Here is a 27,541-nt window from a genome sequence, read left to right as displayed (position 1 = left end):
AGATTGTATTATCTGCTAAAGATTAACCAGCATCAAGGCAAGGTGATGTCGCTAGGACCCCTTATAAAAGTCCATATATAGGCTAATGCAGAGAGACTCCTTCATTTGGCTTCTTTTTTTCTGGATCGCAGGCCATTTCTCCAGGCACCTGAGAGACAATGATGATTCTCTTGGTTGGCTTGTTCCTGATGCTGGCTGTCCTGTCATTCTGGAGAGTAGCAAGAGGAAAGCTGGACTCCAAGCTCAAGTATCCCAGAAGCCTTCCCTCCCTGCCAGTTATTGGTAGCCTGTTGCATTTAGGTGGCTCCAAGCAGCCCCATCTCTTATTTTCCAGTCTGCAGCAAAAATACGGTAGTGTCTTCTCCCTATACATGGGTTCCCATTACACAGTAGTGATCAACGATTATCTTCATGCCAAGGAAGTGCTACTTAAAAAAGGGAAGATCTTTGCTGGCAGACCTCGAATGGTAAGCAAACTATCCACATTAATATCTAATCTAGGCTAGGAGTTAGTTTCTGGCTCTTGATACAGCTTCAATCAATGCCAGGGCCTAGAAAACAGCAGACTGTGAGTTACAATCCTGCCTTAGGCATGAAAGCTGGCCAAGTAAGTTTGAGCCTGTTAGTCTCTCTCTCAAGCCAATCCATTTCTCAGGGTTGTTGTTGTGGGGAAAAGGGAGGAGGAGGAAGTATTAGGTATGGTTGCCATCTTGAGTTACAGTTACAAATGAAATAAACAAATTTCAGTTAATTTAAATTTCTTAGATAAGGTTGTCCGAATAATTTATTAAGAAACTTTAGAAACGAATATTCAGCTGTTGAAACTCCCAAAATGCACTGAGAACAAATTAATAAATTAATGCAAGTATCATTTTATTATAAGCTTATTATTTGAAAGTATTCTTCAGTCTCTTTGCTGTTGACTTGTATCACTTTAGAATACTTTAAGTAATTGTTTTTATAAAATATATTACATGACTGCATAATTTATTTCAAGGAATTCTGAAAAAAAACTGAGAAATAACACTAGAATATGGATATAGTTGCTATTAAGACATATTGTTCTTTCAGCTATGTGATTTATAATTTTTTTTATGAGCCATTCAAATGCATCACTTGGATATGTGTCCTCCACCCCCAATTTAGAGATATTTATGGAAAAAGTAGTGTAAAGACACATATAGTTTGAAATGCTTACCTGCTCTCTCTAAAGAATTAAACCCAATATTTTTCTTTGCTCTGAGATCATCCTATTCAGAAAACCAACTATAGGTAAACCTCAGATCAAAATAGTTCATATTGAAGATGGTTTCACTCCCATTTATTGTTTATTTGTTTAATACCCTACTATTTCTCCAAAAGTTCATAATGGTGTACAGCACACTGTAGTTCAAACTCCACCAGGAAAGATATTGCTCTTATTTCTTCTATGCTAGCTCTAGGTCTCACTGAGGTAATATATTTGCACCTGAGTTTATAAATTTGGACTGCAGAGATTATATGTTTTTCCATAACCGCCACAAAGTTAAGAACAGAAGAGGCATCAGACTCGTGATTTTTCAAATCACGTACTATCCTTTGCTCTTATCTTGGAAATAGCACATTGAAATAGCTTTCATTAATTTCTCTGTCTTTTAAATCCATCTTATTTGATGGTTACCATCACATCAACAAAGCGAACAAAATCCTGTAATGTGCTACATTATGTGAAGAAGTGCTTCATTCTGTGTATCTTGAGATCCCCCTCTCCCCTCCTTTTTTTTTTTTTTTTGTCCCTTCCAGTCAATGTTGATTCCTGGTGACTGCCTGGACTATCCTGGCAGTTTTCCTGGCAAGATTTTGGAAGTGGTTTGCCATAGTCTGCTTCCTAGAGCTGTGAGAGAAGACTAGCCCAAGATCACCCATTTGGCTTTCTGGAAGTTGATGGTGGAACTAGAACTCACAATCTTCTGGTTTCTAGCCTCGAGTTGGAGAAGGCCATGCTGCATCTATAGCCTCCAAGCTGAACGATCGGAGGTCAAGGTTTCCCAGTTGTTAATGTCCATTCCCAGGGCCTTTAGGTCCCTCTTGCAGATATCCTTATATCGCACCTGTGGTCTCCTTCTGAGGCGCTTTCCCTGCACTAATTCTCCATACAGGAGATCTTTCGGAATCCAACCATCAGCCATTCTCACGACATGCCCCAGCCAGCGTAGACTTCGCTGTTTCAATAGTGTATACATGCTAGAAATTTCAGCACGTTCCAAGACTGCGCTATTTGGAACTTTGTACTGCCAGGTGTTGCCAAGAATTCGTCGGAGACAGCGCATATGAAAGGTGTTCAACTTTCTCTCCTGATGTGCGTAGAGGGTCCAAGACTCATTGCAGTACAAGGGTGTGCTCAGGACGCAGGCTCTATAGACCTAGATCTTTGTATGTTCTGTCAGCTTCTTATTAAGCCATACTCTCTTTGTAAGTCTGGAAAATGTGGTGGCCGCTTTATCAAAACATTTATACAGCTCAGTATCTAAAGAGAGTGTCAGAGATAGTTGAGCCGAGGTACACAAAGTCATGGACGACCTCCAGTTCTTGTGCACAGATTGTAATACAGGGAGGTGAATCCACGTCCTGACCCATGACCATAGTCTCTTGAGACTGAAGGATGGGGTATACTATATATGTCTTGTGTTTTTCTTCCTTCCAAATGTCAATCAAATGATAATCTCACTGAATGCATAATAAGGTGTTCTGATGAAAACTCAGTTATTTCTTCTCTTCCTCTGCATCCTCCTAGGTTACTACAGACTTGTTGACCCGGAATGGAAAAGACATTGCCTTTGCTACTTATAGCCCAATGTGGAAATTTCAGCGCAAGATGGTACATTCTGCACTTTCCCTCTTTGGTGAAGGATCTCAGGCTCTGGAGAAAACTAGTGAGTTTCCCACAAAGAGTAGTGAAGGAGCTCCAAACCAGGAAGAGAAACACTAGCAATGTATTTGTAAATGAAGATTAGTTGAACCTACTATTTTCAGCTGAAGGAACATATTATCTAAATCAAGGACACCTGCAGGTTAGATTTAAAAAGTCAGGATGGTGGCTGAGACCATGCAATTATGGCCACTATCTTGACTTTTTTTTAACCTATCCTTTGGACACATCTAATTTAAGTGTTATGATACAGGCTTCAACACTGGTTGGCTGCCTATTGAGTGTTTTGTTTGAAAGCCAATGTTCCCATCCTGGAAATTTTATACATCATTATCATAGTGCATGTATCTTAAAGACTGTTTATTTATATTGTTTGCATGAAGAATAACCTAAACTGCATAATAACGTGGTATGCATCCAGGACAGATATTTAAGTCCTGGAAGTGTAAAAGATAGGTAGATTAAAAAAAATGGAAAAACTAAAAACTTATAACAAATATTTAACAAACATCTAACAAATGTTTAGTCATATAAATTTATAGCCACCTGAAAAAAATCTAATCAATAATAATCTGAAACATGAGCAAAGAAAGTAACTACATTTAGTTTAAAACTGCCTGCATCTTATAACCTTGGCAGTTAGTTTATTCTGGGATAACAGTTGTTCTTGAGTAGAATGGATATCATAGTTTTAATCCAAACTTTTACTTATTTCAGGTAAGAATTATGACATTGATATGATCAGTTTGCTTATATGAATATACTTGGTTAACACAAAGAAAAGAAAATAATTTACTTTGCTTTCTCTGGCCTTTTTATATACTGAAATTACCTGGGAAAATATTTATCTGCAAGTTGATGCTCTTTCTGAGAGCTGCAAAAGAGGAGGTAAAACAAGATATACATTGTATTTTCAAACAATGAGTAGAAAAAAACATGGTTGCTGGAGCAATGGGCTATAGACTTACTGAAATGCCTTTGTCCTTCATAGGTATGCATTAGTGAGTTATATTTATGTTGTAGATAGCTTCACAGTATATCTAAGGCAGGGGAAAGATCGTAGGGTACAGAAAGTGTGATTCTGAGCATTCTTTTATACAATAGTTATTACTCTTGGCCACACATCATACCAAAAGAGCCTGCCTGAATGAATATAGTACAACACCACTCAATTTCATTTGACAAAAGTATCAAGCTAGGAATGGAAAAAAATCAAGCTAGGAATGGAAACCACGGTAATATTTCATCCTTCACTTCCACTTAGAGATGAAAATCTGCATATGCTTGCAAACTGACTAAGGAAATGTGTTGTAAGAAATCATTTTCCCTTGATACAAAATCAGATAAGTTTAAAAATTACACAGCACAATGCCATATTTAGTTACTTTAAAAATTCAATGGTTTGACTAAAAAGTTATTATTTACCAGTAGTTCAATTTAGTCTCCAAATTTGTCTTTGGAAGATGGTACATGAGTTTCTGTTGAGGACAATTATTGGAAAGTCACCTCAGTGAATGGCAGGCCCTGGGCAACTTTGTCTGGGCTTGAAAGATAAGTACGGTCAGGCCTAGTTGTTGCTTGCGTGGGAAACCACAAGAAATTTCAGGCCGGTATTGAGAAAAAATGAAAAGAAAAAAAAAACACCTCAGAAGATAGTGCTCAGTAGGACCTAAGAGAATGGTCTGAAAGCAGTGCTCAACTAATGTGCTTGCTCAAGTGCTAATGCGCTTGAGCAAGCACATTAGTTATTGAATACGAAGTGACTGTTGGCTTTGGAGTAATGACCAATTAGAATCCTGAACAGCCTTCCATTTTAGCAACAGTAGATTTTGCAATATATTTCTGCACAGCAGATTTTTCAGTTATGACCACTGCAGCATTCCCATGGTCCCTTAATTTACAATTGGATGCTTGACAACTGGTTCATATTTCTGATGCTTGCAGTGTCCCAGTGTCATTTTTGCGACCTTCTGACAAAGTCAACGGGGAAGCCAGATTCACTTAACAACTGCTTTACTAATTTAACAACTGAGGTGATTCGCTTATCAAATGTGGCAAGAAAAGTTGTGAAATGGGACAAAACTCACTTAACAAATTTCTCACTTAGCAGCATAAATTCTGGGCTCAATTGTGGTCGCAAGTCAAGGACTAACTGTACTAATACAAATTAAATTGTCTTGAGCGCTGGATATATATAGTACAGAAAATACAGAAGATGAAGGTATTGACAGATTTTGTAGAACTCCAAGTGCATAAAAATTAGAATATTTTTCTTATGACTACTGAATGAAAATGCCACAAGAAAGAAGGGAAGGAAGAAAATGGGATGAAGTTACTCTATCCTGGAAAATGGCAAAGCTGACTAGTTGAAGTCATACCATACCATAACAAGGGGTGGCAAGACTCAGTTTTCAACAACATGCCATATATACAGGCCTCTAGCAATGAGGATTTCTTAAGGAGTTCTCCTGTGGATCTTATTCAGATTTTGAAGTAGAAGAAGCAGTGATTTACGTAATCTCGACCTATGCTATTTAGGATTTTAAACAGTTTAAACACCATAAATTGTGTTTGTTAAGCATCTGATAATCAATCTTTCAGTATAAGCATCAAACTGTGCTCATTTGAACTTGGTGGCGTCAAAATAGATTAAGTAAATAAATGAATTTTTGATAATAAGCCATACATAGAGTAAGTTGCAATTATTAAGTCAGAATGTAGTCAAAATATTATTAAAGCACTTTACAAGTTTTTCTTTGATCTTTGCATCAGTCCTGAAAAGTAATTTTATGCAAAGGTTTAGGAATCTTGTAAGTTATTTTCACATAGCCCTGCTATACTGTGTAAGGCAGAATAAAGTTCAATAGAACTTAATGTCCATCAAATGTTCTAGGCTACATTACATGGCACATTTACTTTTTGTAACTTAATAATGGTTTATTTAATTCAATTTTGGGAGTTCATATGACACATAAAATTAGAGCAGCACAGTGGCCTAGAGGTGAAGACACTCGCCTCTCACTTGGAAGGTTAAGAGTTCAATCCTAGGCAGTGGCAGATGTTTATCAGAGCCCAAAGAGCCCTGATAAACATCTGCATAGGCATCAGGAAGGGCATGGGGCCACTAAACACTCAGCTCCACCTAGTTGCCCCAACTCCACCCCGAAACAAAGAGATTAAAGAGTAGTAAAAAGAAAAAAAAATGACACATAAAGTTAAGTAGGGTTGGTTCATTTGTTGTTCACTATGTCATGTAAACATAGCCTTACTATAGTTCGCCTTTATTATATCTGGGGCATTAAAATCGGAAGTGATTGATTTGTCCACAGTGAAAAATTAATCAGGTGGAAGATATCTCCTGGATAATCAGTGTTATCTTGGGGACCTATCTACAGGTATATATCCTGGGTTAAAATACACTGCTCAAAAAAATAAAGGGAACACAAGCAGAAGACATCCGAGATCTGAATGAATGAAATAGCCTTATTAAATACTTCGTTCATTACATACAGTAGTTTTGTGTTCCCTTTAGTTGTTTGAGCAGTGTATAAACTACTGTATGTAAAGAACAAAGTATTTAATAAGGCTATTTCATTCATTCAGATCTCGGATGTCTTCTGCTTGTGTTCCCTTTATTTTTTTGAGCAGTATATTTCTGTTTCTCCCTAATTGCCGTCTCCATTCTTCCTGTTTCTAAAAGAATTCTTTCTTCTTGCATAGATTTGCTCTCTTGTGCTTTTCTTCCAGTCTCTCAACAAGCAACTTTTTTGTGTGCAACTTTGAGTGCTACAGAGAATTCATCTTTGGACCTGGGTCCTGAACTAACACGTGCTGTTACAAATGTAGTGTGCTCCCTTTGTTTTAATTCATCCTACCAGCTTGGAGATCCTGAGTTTGAGTCCATGCTTCAATATAGCCAAGGCATTGTGGACACTGTGGCTAAGCAGAGCATGGTGGATATCTTCTCGTGGCTTCAGGTGAGAGATTTGAAGGAGGTGAGAAACAAAGTTCAAACAAAAAATATGATTTGCAATTAAGATAGAGATTGTGATTATGGCTGTTTTTCTGCCCACCACAGTATTTCCCGAATAAAGATTTGGCTATGCTGAAGAAATGTATTGAAATGAGGGACAAGCTCTTACACCAGAAGTTTGAGAAACATAAAGTAAGTGTCTACATTTAGATATTTATAGGCTAATCATACTATCCCTTATAATGGGGGATCACAAAAACTAGATTTTATTAGTAGCATCAAAGTTATCATGTGGCCTTAGCTCTGTTCCCATAAAGATCCCTAATAATGCCAAAGAGAAATATCAAATACTTTATTTATTTGAACCATTTATTTGAACCTTTTTCATTCAATATCAGCTATGTGTTCTTCATCTTTATATTCTGTAAGCCACCTTGAGTCGTCATGGGTGAATAGGCGGCAATATAAATCTAATAAATAAATCTAATAAATAAATAAATAAATAAATAAATAAATAAATAAATAAATAAATACATACATACATACATACATACATACATACATACATACATACATACCATCGCTGTTTTGTAAATGTAAATGAATTATGTTCATGGCATAAATTTTGACCAATCAGTCTCTTTCTCAATCTCATCTTTTAAGCAATTTTAATATACTATGAGCTTTTTAGCTTTATAAAATGGCAGAGATTGTGGAAATTAAATCGTTTATAGAAATAGTAGGTGGAGTTATGCAAATAAGCGAACATAATGCTGGGTTGGATTGAAGTCTCTTTTCTCTCCCCTGAGTAACCATACTGCTCAAGAGTTTCTCTGGGACAAAGAAGGGAAGAAGCCAATGCTGGATGAGGTGGAGGCCAGGCAAGAGAAGCCACTGCTTTGCTCCACAAATAATGTGCTATGTATGCTATCTTGAGCTCTTGGAAGAAAAGTGTGATAAAAATTCAACATACAAATACATATTGGAAATGCTCTAGTATGGCAGGCAAATCCACTAAATAATCTTCCTAGTGGTGTCCTTCAATCATCACCATCATCACCATTTTCTCCTTCCAGGAAGCGTTCAGCAGTGATTCTGTTAATGATCTAATGGATGCACTTCTGAGGGCCAAATTGAACATGGAGAACAACAATAAACATCTATTTTGTGAACAAGAACTAACAGATGACTACTTACTCATGACAGTGGCTGATATATTTGGAGCTGGTGTTGAGACTACAACAACTGTGTTGAAATGGATTGTGCTCTATCTCCTATATTACCCAGAGGTAGCAGCTTCTCCTGTCCTGCCTATTATCTCTGAAAGAATTGTATTGACTATGAGTAATATGAACAAAGGAAACAGATAACTACACTGAGTTCTTCAACTGAGATCCTTAATTAAGAGAAACTGATTCTTTCCATCACATTTAGACATTGTCATTAGCAGAGGTCATTAATGGAATTCCTTTATTTTATTTATATTTTTCAGAGGTGGGCTGCAACCTGTTTGGACTAGTTCAGGCGAACCGGTTATTTTTTTTTTACCAGTTCGGAGAACCGGCTAATCCCACCTCTGGCTGGCCCCGCCCCGCCCCTCCCAGGAGTTTCCCCATGCGCCATGCCCCTTGGCTTTCAGGGTGGTGCAGACTTTCCAGGCCCAAAATGGGTTACGGGGGGGGCATCATGCGGCCCCCCATGCCCCATTTTGCATGATCATTACTGTGGGGTGAGTTTGAAATGGGGATTTTGCATGATCATTACTGTGGGGTGAAATGGGAATTTTGCATTATGATTGCTCATAAGTAAGTAGGAACCAGTAAAAGGGGAATGGAAAAATCCCTATCTGTAGAGCAGCGTTTTTCAGTCTTGGCAAGTTTAAGATGGATGAACTTCATCCTGCCTTGGGAATTCTGGGAATTGAAGTCCATGCACCTTAAAGTTGCCCAAGTTGAGAAGCATGGGTCTACACTAGAGTTTAGGATTTTCCATTCTCGTTTTATTTAGAATTTGGTGCAATTAAATAAATCAGTTGTGGTTTCGTTAACAAATAGTGATTACAGCGATAAGAACCATTATTTTTGTAAGAAACAAATTAAATGTTGATCTGGGCTTTGATGATTAAATAAGGGATTATGGAAATAATGTAGACAAATGTTAATTTTAGAGTAAGAGTTTGATATATTTTTTTACTTATATCTGTACCAAAGAAAGTTGGAAGTCATTCTTTTTCAGTTTTCCTTCTTTTCCTCTCTTTCTTTTTGACACTTTCACTTTTTCTTTCCTGAGCCTTTTATTTTTTCAAATCTGTTTTTTATTTGTTTGTCCCTTAGCTTTGTATTTTTTGATGTATAAAGGATCAAATATTCAGCTATCATAATTCTACATTCCTTATTTGCAGAAATCATATCAAAATTTAGAATGAAATCCACTGGGAGCCATCTCATATAATGCAGACTCTGAGTTAGGGGTGAAATACTACCGGTTCGCGTTGGTTCAAATGAACCGGTAGTAATAAAAGCTACTGGTTTGGGCAAACCAGTAGTAAAAAAAAAGCTACTGGTTTGTCCGAACCAATATTTCTGACGATCAGCTGTGTCGCATGATTTATATTAGCTAGAAAGCAGGAAATCCTGCTTTCTTGCGAATCTAATTCACGTGGCACAGCTGTACCCCCCCCCACTGTTCTACTTGTAATGATCAAATCTCAGAAACTACTTAACCTGCACGATCTATGGTTGCATAGAAGAGTTAGAGCACCTTCCTCATGCATTTGAGGAAATCGGTGTAAGACCATCAATAAGGTATGGTGGTCCCCCCCCCTATAAAAGATTTTATATAGGGTTAGTAAAACCTTGAAACTGATCCTAAAGATCACAGAAAGCCAATGGAACTCCTGCAATTCAGGCTGATAAAACAGCATTTTGGGAGGCCTAGATCACCTGTTCTGCTACATTTTTCACTGCCTGAAGTTTCTGGATTTATTTCAGGGGAGACACCATCTAAAGTGAAAGTCCACATAGTCCAGTGTGGTAATATTGCCTTGAGGCATGCCGAGCAAGACTGTCTTTGGTCCTGACTAAAAACAATGTTTTGGAATCAAATAGTATTTTCTGTTTCCAGAGTTTTATGATTTTTATGATTAAAAATACTCAAGCTGATTTCTTCCCATTGTTGAACCACTGTCTAGGTCACAAGGCAATTCCTCCACATCTGTCATGAACTAATCTGCTTGATTCCTTCCTCATTTCTCCAGGTACAACAGAAGATCCAAGAGGAACTGGATCAAAAAGTTGGTTTTAATAGACATCCTGTACTTGCTGATCGACAGCATTTGAATTACCTGGAGGCTACCATTAGTGAAGTTCTGCGTATTCGCCCGGTTGCGCCACTTCTTATCCCTCATGAGGCACTGGCAGATACAAGGTGAGGAGGATCATTTCCAATAGTGGGAGTTGATGAGGAAGAAGACTTTCACTAAAGAAAATGGGTTTTTTCTCTCTGCAGCATTGGGGAATATCATATCCCCAAGGGAACTGAAGTTGTAATCAACCTGTGGTCCATTCACCATGATGAGAAAGAGTGGGATAAGCCAGGGAAATTTAACCCAGGTGGGTGTACCACCATTCTTATTCTGTGTGTATAAGGATGAGTGGGATTTGCCATTAAAATTCTTTTATTGTCATGAAGGGCTGCTTTTTAAACATAAATTTCTATTAACTTTCTACCCACTGCCACATTCCTCAACCCAATAGCCTACTAAAGAACTTCTCTTCAGATTCCTGCTCATCAGAATTTTTTCCTCCAATATGACCCTTCCTTGCTACAATTTTAACTACTACAGTATATATACATTTCTTTTCCCTAGACTGCCACCATGAGTGATAATGTAATACAGTATTTTGGATATTTAGAGAATCCTTGTTTAATTATAAATTTGGGAATGTCTAGCCAACTACTCCTATTCTTCATTATTGAGTTTGCCATGTTTTCTAGAAAATGTTTCTGCTCTTGCCTCACAGATCGTTTTCTGGATGAGGATGGGAACCGGATCTATTCTCCCTCACCCAGTTTCCTCCCCTTTGGGGCTGGTATCCGTGTTTGCCTGGGAGAAACCCTGGCCAAGATGGAGCTGTTTCTCTTTATAGCCTGGATCTTGCAAAAATTCTCACTCAGTGTTCCTGAGGGAGATACACTGCCTGAACCAGAGGGTAAATTTGGAGTTGTGCTTCAAGTACCAAAATACAAAGTAAATGCTACTTTGCGAGAACCTTGGAAAGAAAAAGTAATAGAGCAATAATACTTTTTGAGTCTCAAATAATCTAATAGAAGACAAATAATTTTTTAGTTGAATCTGTAAAGTTAAGATAAGTTTAGATTAAGAGATACAACAACAGGATCCACTAGGTTCAAAACAGAAAAGACATTAGAACTCGAAACAATTTTTCCCAATAAACTGGAGGTGTTGCAAGGTAGAATTGGTAGGATGGTATTTTTTGCCATGGGGGAATGCTATAACATCAACAATTCCCTATATATTCAGAAGCAAGGTCATCTAAACTGTTGCACATAATCCTTAGATTTTGAAATAAAAAATACAAATCATGATTTTCAAGAAAAAAAGATGTATTCAAGAAAAAAGATTGAAGCCCATCTTCAAGAAAGACAGAATATTAACACCTCTTTTTAGAACGATGCAATGTGAGAAAAGCAACACAACCATCTATACCATTTTTCTATTGTCTACATTCTCTTAAGGAGATCATGATGGATAAGCTTAGACATACTTTTTTGAACACATTATTTTCTCTATTTCTTTTTTCTGATATGCTGTACAGAACTCTCCACACATGAATTAACAATTAACAATTTAGAACTTTTCAAAAACCGTTATATTTTCCATTTTGCCAAATGGTATTGTTACATATCTGCCTCCTATTACACATTCTTTGTGTTATACTCATCCCATACATATTCCTTGAACATTTGGGCTGCATTGGTAAGAAGCACATTTTCAACTGTGTAATAGGTCTGTTTACCAATAGAACATATACAATAATTTTCTAATTTGAAATAAAATTAAAATGAAAGACAAACATTTTGATTTTCTAAACATGACTTTACAAATATACTGTAATTTCACAAATAGCCATAAAATATTTCATCTGAAGTAAGCTGAGGCAAGTAATATTTTTGTCTAAACAATCTGTTAGGTTTCTATGATAAGAGGGTCAGCTTTTATCTACATAACAAAACTCAAAGTGATGAACACTTTTCCTCTGGCCTATCTCTAGCTATATGCATATAACTAGATTATAATATAAGGAATGTATAATAGGAGGCTATATGTGAACCAATGTTGTACAGTTAGTATAGTGTATTGGATAGCAACTTGGAAGATTCATATTTCAGTCTATCTTCAGGAATAGAAACTCACTGGTTATTTGATCTACTCAGCCACTATGTATAAATGGTGGAGTCTTTATTTTCATTGTGCTTTAGCAGCTATGTGACAATGGGATAATCTTGTTCAATAGAAATCATCACATATATAGCACATATACATATACATATTATCAATACAGAATCAAAGATCCTAACTGCCCTAATGAAAGAGGGAATTATAACATGGGAACAGTTGTTTTCTCAGATATATCAATTAAATTTCTTAGTCAATTGTAGAATGAAAGTAGAGAACAAAAGCCGGTCAGGAAGTGGAATCCACTAGAGTATAGATCTATGATAATCATGTATATTAAATGCACGCATATTTCAGGAGATGCTTAAGATGTTATACCCAATTGTTCGCATGTCTGTGAGTACATTCAGGTATACCTCTTTCTTACATGTTCAGACAGAGGATAGATATAGTAGAATGTATTTATATTAATAAAGTTCTCAGCCAAAATGTAATAAGTTACCCATACCTTTAACACTTTTCCACTTTGCATACTACTATAATTTGTAAAGAATTAAACTGTAGTACTTTTGAAGCTTGATATTTTTAAAAGATTGGAGTCTTTGACTAGCAAAGCAGCACTTAATTAATATTGAAAAGTGTCTCCTCTTTAAGTCATTCACTGGGAAAACACATTTGAAAAAAAAGCCCATTAATTAAGAGTCATAGAGGTATTGTAATCTATATATATAAAAGCAAAAACCACTCATGCATTAATCACGGAATCTCCAGAACCATAAAGCCTACAAACTTGAAATTTGCCACGTATATTCCCCTTGGCTTCTAGGTGCTCACTAAGAAAAGATTTTTCGAAATGACCATCAGAGCATTAGTATTTCCTCTATTATTAAAACATGCTCTGATGCTAATTAGTTAGACGTTCTACTCCCCCTCCCAACTTGAAAATAACTCTGGAGAGTATGGGATAGTATAGGACAGGCTTCTGTGGGGCAAGCCTCATGGAGAGACGGGGCTAGAAAGCCTGAGGGAGAGAAGGGGAGAGGAGAGGATCTATGGGGCCAACCTGCGGGAGAGAAGGGGGATAGAAGATCTATGAGGCCAGCCTGAGGGAGAGAAGGTGATAGGAGAGGATCTATGGGGCAGGCCTGAGGGAGAGAAGGGGAGAGGAGAGGATCTATGGGGCCAGCCTGAGGGAGAGAAGGGGAGAGGAGAGAATCTATGGGGCCAGCCTGAGGGAGAGAAGGGGGTAGGATAAGAGAGAATTCTGTGGAGCTAACCTGAGGGAGAGGAGAGGCTTGTGTGGGGCCAGCCTGAGGGAGAGAAGGGGAGAGGAGAGGATCTATGGGGCAAGCCTGAGGGGGAAAAGGGGAGAGGAGAGGATCTATGGGGCCAGCCTAAGGGAGAGGAGAGGACAGGAGAGGCTTCTGTGGGGCCAGCCTGAGGGAGAGAAGGGAAGAGGAGAGGATCTATGGGGCAAGCCTGAGGGAGAGAAGGGGATAGAGAGGAGAGGCTTCTGTGGGGCAAGCCTGGGAGAGAAGGGGATAGGAGAGGCTTCTGTGGGGCTAGCCTGAGGGAGAGATGGGGAGAGGAGACGATCTATGGGGCAAGCGATCCCATTGAGAACCGGTGGTAAAGGTAAGTAGAACCCACCCCTGGTTTGCGTATATACAAATTTTGACTAAATGTGGACTTATTAAGTGTCAATGAATGTAACTAAGTTTTCTATTTCTATCAAAAATACTTAATTTCAAAAAATATTTAATTATGCTATTGGAAATTGAGTTAGCAAATACTTAAAATAATTAATGAAGAATTTTGCTATTGTTATAGTGGCCTTCAACCATCGATTTTGAAAGGCTATGCAATATATTTTTTATTCTAAATCCTATTAATTTTACTTTGTATTGTAACATAAGAATATAATTTTATAATCTTGTTTTATATCATTTTATTATGTTGTTTGTAAACCATCCAGGATCATTTAGATTAGATGGGTGGTATAGAAATTTAATAATAGAAAAACAATATCTAAAGTTGAAAGTAATATCCACACCTGATTTATAAAATACATTGTTCATTCAGATGAAGGTTAATAAAGAGTAAAGCCCTTTGAGTTTAATGTGTTTTAATTCACATCTTAGTTTTGTCTATTATTTTTATCAAGGAATATAAAGAAAGGAGAAATTGAAATATGGAACAAAAAATATTGTCAAAGGATGTGAATTATTTGCCTTTTTAAAATTACTACATTTCACAATTGCATTTAATTGGTTCTTTTTTTTTCCAATTACAGATATATAAGCTGGTGCTGTAAGTAGCTAACATAAATAAATTTAGAGTTCAGCAAAGTTAATATGGAGCATTTGCCTGGTTTAGAACATATCGCGTTTCCCCAAAAATAAGACATGTCCAGATAATAAGCTCAATCGGGCTTTTCAGCACATGCAATAATATAAGCCACCCCCACAAAATAAGCCCTCCAATCAACTTACACGCATGTGCAGCCATTTCCGCCATTTCCTCTGGTTGCTTGCTGTGCAATCAAAATGAGTTGAGGCGGCGAGGCCGGAGGGGGGAAAAGGAGGGATATGCCCTCCTATCCCTGTTCTTCGCGCCGTCCGAGCAGCCCAACATGTCCCATCCTACCCCAAAGGCAACAGCAGCCTGGCTGCTTGCCTTCCCCACTGTCTCTTTATCGAGAGGGGTGGCAGGTGGGGGAGAAGCAAGACGCATGGAGCGAGACATGGCTCTCCTTGCCGTCTCTTCTCCCCCCCCACCTCACTGGGCATGGCAGGGCTCCTGCCCCTTGCTTAGCCACCCGCCTCCTTTAAGGATGCAATTTGGGGGTGGCAGGTGGGGCAGGCGAGAAGCGGGACACAGGTCTTACCTTTCAAGCTCCATCACTTTCCTTGCCGTTGTGTCCAGGGAAACACACTGTAAAAGAAAGCCTTCTCGTGAGTTTGAGAAGTTTGAACTCACGAGAAGGCTTTCTTTTACAGCGTGTTTCTCTGGACACAACGGAGAGGAATGCGATGGAGCTGCATGCCTGCTTTGACCATACAAGCACAAGGTACAAGGTGCATGACTACAAAAATGCTGGGGATTTTTCATATTACTAATACTCTTAATATTTAACTAAATAATGGAGATCGTAAATACAGTACATTAACTGAACATGAGCTTAAGCCAGATATCTACACTAGTTTTCTGTATTCTCTCAGTAAAACATCAAATTTTAAATATTGAAACAACTGTCTTTAATTTAATAATCTTTGACTTCTCCAAAATTATTCCCAGTTAATTTTCAATGCATTCACAATGTTGGTAACATTTCACATATTTATTAAAAGTATATTCCTCTATTACTCCAGAAGCAAAAGGTTGCATACATCATATCACTCTTTTCCACATTTCTCACAACCAGTGGTGAAATCCTACTGGTTTGTACTGGTTCGGGTGAACCAGTAGTGATAAAAGCTACTGGTTGGTCTGATCCGGTATTTCCGATGATCAGCTGTGCTGCACAATTTATACTAGCTAGAAGCAGGAAATCCTGCTTTCTAGCGAATCTAAATAGTGTGGCACAGTTGTTCCCCCCTCACTGTTCTACTTACCTTGTTAAGCATCCTTTTTCCGTGTGAAGCGCACCTTTGGTGCACACTGTGCATGCGTGCACGCACAGTGGGCATTAGGTGCACACTGCATATGCACGCACAGCGCTTGTTTGGCACGCACCGCACATGCCTGGGCAGCGAACTGGTGGCAAACCGTGGAGGATTTCACCACTGCCCACAACTACTTTGTGACAAGCTGAGCTGACAGTTAAAAGACTGGCCCAAAGTCACGCAGTGAGCATGCAGTGAGCTTCCATTATGGAAAATGGATGTGAACACATGCAACCATGACATCAAACCATATTTCAGTGCGATTGCCAAATGTTGGGAGGAGAAGCCACATTCTGTCACACGTAGTCAACCGTGCTAGATTATGGATTAACAAGGATTAAGCTGTCTCCCTCAACATTTGTTCAGCATATTAAACTCTTTTTCACAATTCCTCATACGTCATTACTCTGGAACTCACTAGAGGGTGCCAATGCATTACTATTTACAACCGAGTCTTATCCGTATGAAATACAAATTAGCCTACTGCTGGGATTGCTGTATGCATGCAATAATACAGATTCTCAATATTGCATTATTTTTTTCTCTCTGCCTGTTATGTAAAATTATTATTATTATTATTATTTATTGAATTTGTATACCGCCCTACTCCCAAAGGACTCAAGGCGGTGAACAGCCAAATAAAATACATATAGTACAAATGTTAAAAAACCATTAAAATACAATTAAATAATTGGCCCGGAAAACGAATTTAAACACCCCAAATTCATAAGACAAATTTAAAATTTACAAATTTTAAAAATTTTAAAAACAATTTAAAAGAGAAGTTAGGCCAGGCCGGCCTGCTGGAATAGAAATGTTTTAATGGCATGGCGGAAAGTGCGCAGATCCAGGATCCTCCGTACCTCCGGGGGGAGCTCGTTCCAGATGGTGGGTGCCCCCACAGAGAAGGCTCTCCCCCTGGGGGCCACCAGTCGACACTGTTCGGCCGATGGCACCCTGAGGAGCCCCTCTCTATGGGAGTGTACTGATCTGTGAGAGGCTACTGGTGGCAGAAGGCGGTCTTGTAGATACCCTGGTCCTAAGCCATGGAGCGCTCTAAAGGTGGTACCAAAACCTTGAAGCGCACCCAGAAGACCACCGGGAGCCAGTGCAGCTCGCGCAGGGGGGGTCACATGGGAGTGCCACGTCGCTCCCATAACCACCCGCGCAGCTGCATTCTGGACCAGCTGGAGCCTCCGGGTACTCCTCAAGGGGAGCCGCATGTAGAGCATTGCAGTAGTCCAGGCAGGAAATGATGAGGGCATGAGTGACCATATTTAACAAGTCCCAATCCAGAAAGGGACGCAACTGGCAAATCAGGCGAACCTGATAAAATGCCCTCCCAGCCACAGCCATCAAGTGCTCTTCTAAAGACAGCTGTGAGTCCAGTAGGACCCCCAAGTTGCGAGCCCTCTCCGTGGGGGCCAACAACTCGCCCCCAATAGTCAGAGATGGCACCAACTGACTATATCGGGATGTCGGAAACCACAGCCACTCGGTCTTGGATGGGTTGAGCCTGAGTCTGTTCCTCCCCATCCAGATCCATACAGCCTCCAGGCACCGGGACATCACTTCAAGGGCATCATTGGGGTGGTCTGGGGTGGAGATGTACAGCTGGGTGTCATCAGCGTACTGGTGGTACTTCACCCCGAAACCACGGATGATCTCACCCAGCGGCTTCACATAAATGTTGAACAGAAGGGGTGAGAGGACCGACCCTTGTGGCACCCCACATACAAGGGGCCTCGGGGTCGACCTCTGCCCCCCTGCCAACACTGACTGCGACTGTTCGGAGAGGAAGGAGGAGAACCACCGCAACACAGTGCCTCCCACCCCTAACTCTTCCAGCCGACTCTTCCATGATACCATGGTCGATGGTATCAAAAGCCGCTGAGAGGTCTAATAGGACCAGGACAGAGGAACAACCCCTGTCCCGAGCCCTCCAGAGATCATCAACCAATGCGACCAATGCCGTTTCCGTGCATAAAACAAGCAAGCCCTCTGCTAGAGCAGCTCAACTGCAACTGATAGAATTGTCCATCCCCTAAGTCTATAGACAAGACCTCTGAGGCTGAAAAAAATTTGTCCCTCCCCAGTCTGTGTTAATGTAGTCAGCATGTACACAGCATTGTGCGCAGTGGAATATCTAGAACAGTGATGGCTAACCTTTTTGCCATCGCGTGCCAGGAGGGGGGGGCGGGGGAGGGTCACGCGCGCACGTGCCCAGGCGCATGTGTGCGCAACCCCCTCCCCCCTCCCGCTCCTGGCACATGATAGCCTGGTAGGCCCGTTTTTCTTTCTTACCTGGTTCCAGATCCTCTCTGTGTATCTGGGAACGGCGAAAGCAGCCTTTCCCACTCCCTTGGAGGCCCTACGGAGGCTGAAAAAGCCCATTTTCCAACTCCCGGTGGGACAGGAAGTGACATTTTTTGCTGTCCCCAGCCTCCAGAACCTCTCTAGGAGTCTCTAGGAGCCTCTCTAGGAGTCTGTAGGAGCCTCTCTAGGAGTCTCTGGAGGCTGGGAAGAGGAAAAAACGTCACTTCCTGTCCCACCGGGAGTGGGGAAATGGGCCCTTTGAGCCTCCATAGGGCCTCCAAGGAAGTGGGAAAGGCTGTTTTTGCCGTTCCCAGATACACAGAGAGGATCTGGAGCCAGATAAGAAAAAACAACGGGCCTTCCCCACCTCCCCCAGGACCTCCAGGGGCAGGAAACAGCCTGTTTCCCTACTTCTGGTGGGCCCAGAAGGCCCGAAAATCAGCTGGCCGGCGCGCACATGCGCCCCAGAGCTGAGCTGGCGTGCCCACTAATATGGCTCCGCGTGCCACCTGTGGCACGCGTGCCATAGGTTCACCATCACGGATCTAGAATCATGTTATTATCTGTCTTGACAGTCTTAGCTCCTTGTGTGCTTTAATTAAATGTGGATAGAATCAGAATCAAATGCTCATCCCTTTTCTTAACTTTTATATGGAGATATACATAATAAAATAAAATGTCTATGGAGATTCTCAGTCATCCAGGTCATGGTTGTCACAAAGATGCTTTTTCAAGAGGCAACTGGACTTTCTGCTTTTTCTTTGAAGACATTTAGCTTCTCATCCAAGACCTGAAGAAGCTTCTTGGATGAAAAGTGAAATGTCTTCAAAGAAAAAGCAGAAAGTCCAGTTCCCTTTTGAAAAAGCACCTTTGGGATAAAACAAAATGACAGATATATTATGTTTTTTTAAGTAAATATTCCCATAACAATGACACAAAATTCATTGATTTTGATTTTTTTAGCAACAGTATCTAATCCATAGAGAGAGTTTAGCCCTTGGTTAAATAATTCATAAGCTTGTTAAATGTTGTATGTGGTTTCTTATATTTATCATGGCCTTCATATTTTCTAAGATATGGTCCCACTTCATTCAGGACTGAAAATATGTTTCAATATGAAACTGTTTTCTCATTGGAAAGGAACATAAGGTTATGTAATGTAGCTTCCAATGATTCGGCTTCTGACTAAGCCTTCCCTAAACTTGTACTCTGCGTGGCTAGGCAGGAATTTTGGGAGTGACGATCGCTAGCAGGGTACTGAGTTGAAGAAAACTTATTTTTTGCCAAGTGCTGAGACAGATCCAGGTAAGGTTTCAGACTTCCAGATAGCAAATCATCTAGATCAGAAATAGCAGCAGTTGACCAAAGATTATGTTGACAAAACAAGTGGGACATCTTATGTAAAGTCTTGGCTTACACCCACACAGACTGAGAGCATGTTTACTGATTAACAAGGAAGATCAGACCACGTACAATGCTGCACAAGGCAGCATTTTCTTTAAGCAGAGGAAGAACCTGGATTTTAATGTTTTACTACACATATGTTCAGTACATGCATAATTATTTATGGTAGAAGCTCTCTGTGTGTACTTTTTAATTTATAGAGCAGCATTTTCCTGAATTTTGGAGAAGTCCTTGGGTATTTTCGTAGAGTGTTTTCAGAAGTTCAGGAAAAATACAACCCCAGTGTAATTTAATGTAGGTTCTATTTGTGGATGGATTACCATCCAATTGCCAAGAACTTTTCTTCTGAGCATCTGACATTCAGTCACACACTATTATTTCAATAGTCCTTTGAGGGGAAAGGTGGCTTGGCAGTTTTAAAGTAAAGCAAACTTTTTTTTTTTTTTGGCCTATGATCAGAGAAGTTGACATGCAGTAGCCTGAATTTAAAAAATGGATAGGTGGGTATTAGCAATTTATGCTCTTCAACTTTGTGCAGAGTGAGGGTGGTTTTTGTTCTTCAGGAACTGTGGAATTTGGGTTGAGGCCTGAACCAAATGGTGTTCCTTTGCATTCTCCCTCAGCATTTCAAAGTCTACAGCTGTAAAGACATTGAGGGGTGGTTTAAAGCTGCTTCTGAGGGATTGGGCAGTGGCAAGAATGATGGTATGAAAGTGTTCTTCTCTGTGAATGGCTTTTTTTCTGTTTCATTCATGTTTTTTCTGTTGCTATTAAAATGGTGAGGACTGCAGTCTGAATTCCTATTTTTGTTGTTTGGCACTGCTATCTCACTCTAAAACCAGAACCCTTGAGTTTCTCACAGCATTCATAAAATGCAATAGAAAACCAGTAGAATTCCATGCATAAAACAGAGTAAACAAACAAACAAACAAAGCATACTGAATTGCTTCAATTTTAAGCTGATGGTGTCCCTTACCTACAGGGTTGACCCTGGTGATATAAAAATATTTCCTCACAAAGGCCTATTAAACACCAAACTGCAAAAAATGTACATGTGACATATATATATACATACACACACACACACACATATTTAGACATGTTTAGTGTTTAAATTTCACAGCAATGCTAGACAATTTTCCATTTAAATAAAAAAAAATATTTAATTCATCTGTATACTGCAAAACCATATTCTTCAGCTATTATTAAATTGCAGTGGTTATAAACAGATATAAAAGAAAGTCTGCAATAAAGTAGCACAGGTTTGTGTTAATTATATTTATATATGACCATAATCAAAAGACTAAACTCTTGGGATTTATAAACACTTATACAGGTAAGCTTAGCTTAACAATGATAATTGGGACCAAGATTTCCATTGCTAAACATTGAAATCATAAAGTATGATCATCATGTTACTGCACTGCTTAGCAATGGCAGTTCTGGTATTCTGCCATTATTGTTATTAAACAAGGATCATACAGGTTGTGACGCAAGGAGTGAGATGCTGAGCACCCAGATTGTGATTACCTGAGGGTGGGAATGCTGTCAGCTGAAACTTTTAGGACCAATCAGTTTAGTGTTGTCACTAGTTCAAGTTATCACTGAATGAGGACCACCTGTGTACACATAGTAAAGATATAAATTTGTGCATCAAAATGCAGTTTCAGAAATTTGAAAGAATGTTACTGCAAAAGCAAGTATCTGTATCACGACAGTGGTACCACGTCCTTAATTGGTTCTGGGAGGCACAAGTACTAAAAAGGTTGAGCACCAAAGAAACCATGTGACTTAGCACGACCCTTTTGTTTTGGCTGGGAAGGACTTCCCATTTGTCCCTTTTCCTATGCCAGCAACCTTTCTCGCATTGCCTACTTCCTGTCCAACCTCTGTGCCTGTCCCTCGCTTCCTTTTGCAGCGACCTTCCTAGCATGGCTGACTTCCTAGCTGCCTTCTGCAGCTCTCCCCCACTTCCTTTTGCAGCACGTCACGTCCCACACAAACGCTGAGTACCAGGACAACATTTTCGTGTCAAAAACCAAATTCAACAAGCTTTGAAGCAGTTAAGTACCAAGGTACCACTCAGGCGTGGGTTCTACTTACCTTTACTACCGGTTTGCAGCGGGCGGCGCACGCGAGCGAAGCCAGCGCGTGCGCTCTTCTGCGCATGCGCAAAAGCGTTTTGATGTCATCAGGGTCGGTGGGCGGAGCTTCCCGCCGGTTTTACTACGGGGCAACCCAGCGCTGGTACCACTGTATTTATTTCTCAGCTGATCCTGCTCTGAATTGCAATAAACTCTTCCCTCATTGTTCCATTTAATCACTACATCCACAGATTAGAGTCGAAATATAATTCAGTATGCGTGACTCCATTTTAAGGGAATGAGGTGACAATATGCTAAATGAACAGCATAAAGTTGCTGAGTAAAGGTGGGAAGACGCTGTTAAAATCTTAAGTGCAGAACAAACAGAACCTTTGAGAAGATTATCCAAAATGTCATATAATGTGGAGAAATGAGAAAATTTGCCTTGGTGATTTCATGATCACCATTTTAAAATGTAGCAGAGAAAAAGATAGCTGACTTCTTTGAATTAAAATCAGCCTAGGTGTCTATTTCAACTTAGAGCGGCATGGGCAAAAAAAAAAAATGCCTTACACTCAATGGCTGATGTCCCCTTTTGCAATTTTTCTTTTCATTTATATATCCAAACATATTCATGTTCTTCGTCACAGTTCTGTAAGATGCTTAAATTCCATCGCTTAAATGCCTTCCTGGTGTACCTTTCTCATGATAAGCCTGCTTCTCTTGGACCATTAACATCGGATAAAAAGGCATATTTATTGCTAAGAATGTAAAAAACAGATTCATTTCTTTCTAGTTTCTATGTTCTAGTTTCTATGTTTTTTTTCCCAAAAGTGCCATTAACATTTGCATCTTTTATTTTGCACATTTCTTTACTATCTCAATTGAGATGGAATATATTCTTCTAGGTTTAATATTCAGATGTCTCTTTGGCTTATGTTTAGTGACCTTGGATGTTCCTTGAGCTGGTAAACACTCTTTCTGAAATCTTGCTGATGGAATGTTAATCTACAGGACAGTCAAGATCGTGCTGAATCACTTGTATCAGTATTTATATCCCTAACAGCTGCATCACAGGTTAAATTCTCATAATTCAGCTTCAGGATTCTATCACCTAGCTGTGGCTTGCTGAAGCTCACATTTTGTCAACCACAGTGAGTGCAAGGACATGTATATAAAAATGTCAAGAGGATATTTGCTGGAGAGAAACAAAAAGATTAGAAATTAGAGCTCTCTATATTTTCAATACTATAACATTAAATACCACCTTAGGTCAATACTAAGTTATAGATCAAATTAAGGTATAATTCTATAGCTAAGAAAACCCAAATTTCAGATGTGGAACAACTCCATATATAATATTATAATCCAACAGAGTTAGTCCTCACTTAACAATAGCAACTGGGATCAGAATCATTTCTATTGCTAACAATGTGGTTTGTCTTTGTTAATTGGGGATCATGGGTTGTTAATTAAGGACTTCATGGGACTGAAACTTGCAATTTCCTGATAGTTTCCAACAAGCAAAGTCAATAAGGCAGATCTTCACAAATCCTGGATGGCACATGCAGGCTCTTGGGTGAGTGCGTGCTATGGATTATGGGGGTGGGTGAGGGAGGGATGCTGCAGTGCAAGTGTGGGTAGAAAAGGGAGACAAGGTTATGTAATGCAAGCTGGTTGAAACACCTGAATCGTGATCATATGACCACAGGGGTACTGCAATGGCCAGAACTTTGAGGACCAGTCATAAGTACCCTTCATTTAGCAGTTGCAACTTTGAAGGCTGCTGAAACAAGTATTCATTAACCAAGGATTACCTACAACAGTTTCCAGTCAGAATTAAATTATCAGATTTACTTTTTAATTTAAGAAACTATTTGAGGTATCAAACCATGCTCCCACAATTTAATTAGCCATTCTTCCGAAGAATGTCAACATAGAATGCTACTTCAGTGTACTTTGAACAAATATACGGTTTAGTGAAATTTAATACAAATATCTCAGCAGTAGTGAAATTCAGCTTTCAAAATCTGTGCCATTCTACTATGTATCAATTTCTAGTATTGTTAAGTTTATAACAGTATCACAATTTAGGAAGAAGGGATCCAAATCGTTTGCTACATTTCCAGCAGTTTTTTGGAAAATAAATTATTCAATCAAGACTAGAATAATATACCAGCAGTAGAACCAATTGTACCAAATCTAAATATGATGTTCAAAGTAAATTTAGTATTCTTCCACTACAAATCCTGTATCGTATCTCTATAACTGTGTTTAGATTCTGCATTTATTTAATTAATATTTAATGTGGCCCTTAATATTTCAGATTCTAAATCATACTTCAGTAATAATTTATAAATTTCACCTAATATTCAGTATGTTGAATTATAAGATTTTCAAATTTAGTCAAGTTTTTCAATGCTTGATTCTTGTTTCTGTAGTTTTCTTGTTGTTATTGTAGCACTTTTATTTGGAGATAATTGAAACCAATTAAATGTAGAACTTTGTATGCTAAGACAGAATCCCCCAACCTTTTTGGCTTTGCAGACCAAATGGGTAGAGAGGGGATGGTTCCGCATGAGCAGCTGGCAAGTGTGCTCCATTTGCAAGAGTGACTGCACGCACACACACGCTGCTTCCACGGTCCGGTTCCAAACAGCTCACAGCCTAGTAGATGGGAACCCTTGTGCTAAGAGACTCTTGCTTGTTTTTATTTTTGTTCTATTAAAAATGAAATCTTTTAATCTAAACATAGTGTTTTTCCACTGAGCAAATTTCTTAAAGAGTCTTCATCTTCATGAAAGGAAACTTTTAATAATGAAGCGAGGGGCAGGGGGAATATATCCTGCCATCCTGGACATTCAACTGAAGTATTAATTTTATATTCACAATAACCACCACTTACAGTATATTCCCATTAATGTTTTAGATTGTCTCTGCCAAAGAACTTTAGAAAAGTTTAGATCTTTGACTTGTTTAAACAATACTTTTTATAACTCTGATTCCTTCTGACATAAGTGTTCTATGCAAAACTGATTTAGAGTAGCACAAATTCTGATAACGTAGTTTGTTTAGCAGCAGGAAGTCCTGCATGGCTAATCAGAAGTGCTGCTTTAGTTTTAATTTGCCCTTTTATTTTTAAAACGGTTCTGTGTAAGTGACCTTTGGAAAACTTAATACCAAAAGTTCTCTTGAACTTTTGGTTTTCGTTATTGACTTTAATTGGTAACATTTGTAAACATTTTAAAATAACTTCTAATTTGGAATCATGAAATGACTTATTTAAACAATGAGACAACCATTAATTTTACATTTTGTAGCTTGTTGCAGAAAGGATAGACTTGATTAAGACATGGTTCTTTGGTTTCTTAAGATAAAATTCTAAAAGTAAGGCTTGATCAGAAAATATAGCAAGAAACCAGGTTTCCAGCATCACAAACTGGCTTTCTCTTTTGAAGTAGAATGTTCCAATGAGAGGGAATTGGAAAACCAAGTTTCCTTTCCCAGTTTTCGCTTCCATGAAAACAAGGTGCATTTAGTGTCCTCAGTAATCAGTATGCCTGCTTTTGTGTCAAAAATGAGATATATACATACCAATTCTTAATTACAAAAATACAGGTAGCCACTAGATGGCAGCAAAGAGATAGGAATTTTTTTCGGCAACTTTTCAAACTATTTTCACCCCAAATATTACAGCAGTACACTAATGAGACTGTGTGTGTCACCTTGAAACTTCCAGTAAGACAACATATAAACTGAAAATGAAATAGTACAGTAAAGCATATGCAATTCCAGAAATAAATTGATCTATTTAGAGTTCTCTTTTACTGGATCTTGGAGTGTTTCACATATTAAATTGAGTCAGAGATTGATACTGAATCAAATTATTTAATTTTTTTGGGTCCTTACTTGCTGCTTTTCCAGTTTAGGTATATTACAGTAGCTGCCTAAAGTTTAGCCACCGATTCAGGAATCCACATCAATGTTGCTAATCAGTCTGTATAGGCTGAGGTTGAACCAGGAACTCCTTGATGCTCTTTGAGCTTGGTTGTTTGCTGAAAACATTTCATTACTGTACTAGCTAACATCATCAGTGTGAGTGTGGTGTTCCTCCCTGTACAATATACAATACAATACAATACAATATACAATATACAATATACAATAACTTGCCCTGCCAGTGTGATAGGAATGTTTTTTTGGTAATTCCTTGATTGGGGTATTGTTGTCTGCTTGGCTGTTTATTGGTGTTAATTCTGCAGTCTCCTAAGCTTTTTGTGATTCCAGACAGTTTCAGAACATGTCCACCACCAATAATAAATAATACCCCAAACTCTTGTAAAACCATGAAAAATGGGAAATCATGTCTTGATCCATCAGTAGTATTCACTTAGAATTACCAATATGCGTATTGCAGTTCTTAGCTTTCTCCCAAAATGTTACATGACTTCTGGCTACTAATTTCATACTCTTCTGCCAAGCCATAAATCATGGTTTATAATCCAAAGGCTAGATTTATAAAATTATTAATTCAAAATCAAGTAAGTCACATCACACAATTCACTCCTCACATTTGGCTTTGATTAACTATGACTAAAGTTAACCATTAACTTTTTACAAAACAACAATGTAATTTTCTCTGCCTCTATTATGTAGTGAAAGAAGCCATGTCAAAAATATTTGGTTTTGGTTTTGGTTTTGCTATCACTTTATAAAAATACACAGGACCTCCTTTTATTTGCCTTTCCAAACCCTCACAGGTTTTTCTTTTTAAAAATATTTTACAGGAAAAGATGCCAGGCTGTGAAAGCAGCAAGAAACAGGAATTTTTTAACAAGGAAAAACAGCTAAAGCACTCTGACCATAAATTGTCATGAGAGGCAAGATGGAGAACAAAACCCTTGCACAGCCAACCAGTTCTGTATGCATGTAGTTGGATCAAGCTGAAATATAAAGAATGAGAGAAACATCAGAATATCCCATGCATCTTCCATACAGAGAAGGATGGCCCAAGTAAGAGGGATGATGTGGCATTATAATTTAAATGGGAGGCCCACCCCAAAGAGAAGAAAACACATGGCATCCTGGTACAAATCAACCCTACTAGTTCCTGCTGTCTCCAGTACCCCTCCTATACTTTGACTTGCCCCAGAGAGATCTATAAAGTAGAACAAATGCTGAGAACAGCAGCAGAGTGCAGGAAGGAAAACACTCCATCTTAGAAACATTTTTAAAAAATGCTTCCCTATGCTTTCCTTCTCACATTCCTTCTGCACCATTCCTTTTTCCCCCCTAACTCCTTTGAGCAGGACCAAACTTGAGGCCCAATTTTATAACGATTTATTAAACCTGAAGTTAAAAAAAGTAAACAACCAGTAACCTGATTCCTAAATTCATACTACAGCTTACTCAGAAACATGTGAAAGGGGTGTGGCTCAAAGGTGCTGTATGCTGTTCCTAAAAAGGATTTCCCATAGAAAAATATGAAACCACGATGCATTCTGTTTTTATAATAGAGCAACTGTGCTATAAAGTTATTCCAAAAACACACAATCACAATTTATATAGAGCCAATATATAAGTCTAAAAAAACAAGTTAAAATAAACTTACCCAATACTCCTAGCTAAAATTGTTAGCTATTTCGTAGGATGACTAGATACGTACCTGTAGCTAAACTTCCCACTGTATGGACTTTTTTTTCCAGCATCTTGTGGATTATAACCTTTTATCAAAAGGTCAGGAACAAGTTTTCTAGCTTGTGTCTTTTTTAC

At 38.8% G+C, this 27,541-nt stretch overlaps 2 protein-coding genes and 1 long non-coding RNA gene across 4 annotated transcripts in view; 2 read left to right on the top strand and 1 right to left on the bottom strand.

Moving 5' to 3' along the window:
- Positions 1–21,869, bottom strand: part of BORCS7 (BLOC-1 related complex subunit 7) — a 36,979-nt gene extending 15,110 nt beyond the window's left edge. The window contains exons 1-2 of one of the 2 annotated variants that reach the window (XM_034439983.3): positions 21,789–21,869; positions 21,216–21,304 (exon numbers count right to left, since the gene is read on the bottom strand). The gene's annotated coding sequence lies outside the window, so the exon portion shown is untranslated. The remainder of the gene's footprint in view (positions 1–21,215; positions 21,305–21,788) is intronic. The other variant, XM_034439984.3, reaches the window with a different exon arrangement.
- On the top strand, positions 90–14,413 carry CYP17A1 (cytochrome P450 family 17 subfamily A member 1). The gene is made up of 8 exons (XM_034439982.3): positions 90–467; positions 2,774–2,912; positions 6,656–6,885; positions 6,987–7,073; positions 7,958–8,170; positions 10,138–10,307; positions 10,389–10,492; positions 10,904–14,413. Exons 1-8 carry the CDS (start codon positions 159–161, stop codon positions 11,179–11,181), a joined length of 1,530 nt encoding a protein of 509 aa, XP_034295873.2. The 5' UTR covers positions 90–158; the 3' UTR covers positions 11,182–14,413.
- LOC148113106 (uncharacterized) lies at positions 21,593–27,322 on the top strand. Its single transcript, XR_015728635.1, has 2 exons — positions 21,593–21,760; positions 26,557–27,322. It is a non-coding gene; the product is annotated as an uncharacterized LOC148113106 (long non-coding RNA).
- Positions 27,323–27,541: the final 219 nt, after the last annotated feature.

This window comes from Pantherophis guttatus, chromosome 6 (assembly GCF_059756535.1).
Source record: "Pantherophis guttatus breed Tessera chromosome 6, ASM5975653v1, whole genome shotgun sequence".
Classification (NCBI taxonomy): domain Eukaryota; kingdom Metazoa; phylum Chordata; class Lepidosauria; order Squamata; family Colubridae; genus Pantherophis; species Pantherophis guttatus.
Note: the sequence above shows the minus strand (reverse complement) of the source record. Positions and strands in the feature narration are given on the sequence as shown.

Coding starts and splice junctions, on each gene's coding strand:
- CYP17A1 (XM_034439982.3), top strand. CDS start 159: ATGATGATTCTCTTGGTTGGCTTGTTCCTGATGCTGGCTGTCCTGTCA. Junction 468..2,773: donor TTGCTGGCAGACCTCGAATG/GTAAGCAAACTA, acceptor GCATCCTCCTAG/GTTACTACAGACTTGTTGAC. Junction 7,074..7,957: donor AGAAGTTTGAGAAACATAAA/GTAAGTGTCTAC, acceptor TTCTCCTTCCAG/GAAGCGTTCAGCAGTGATTC.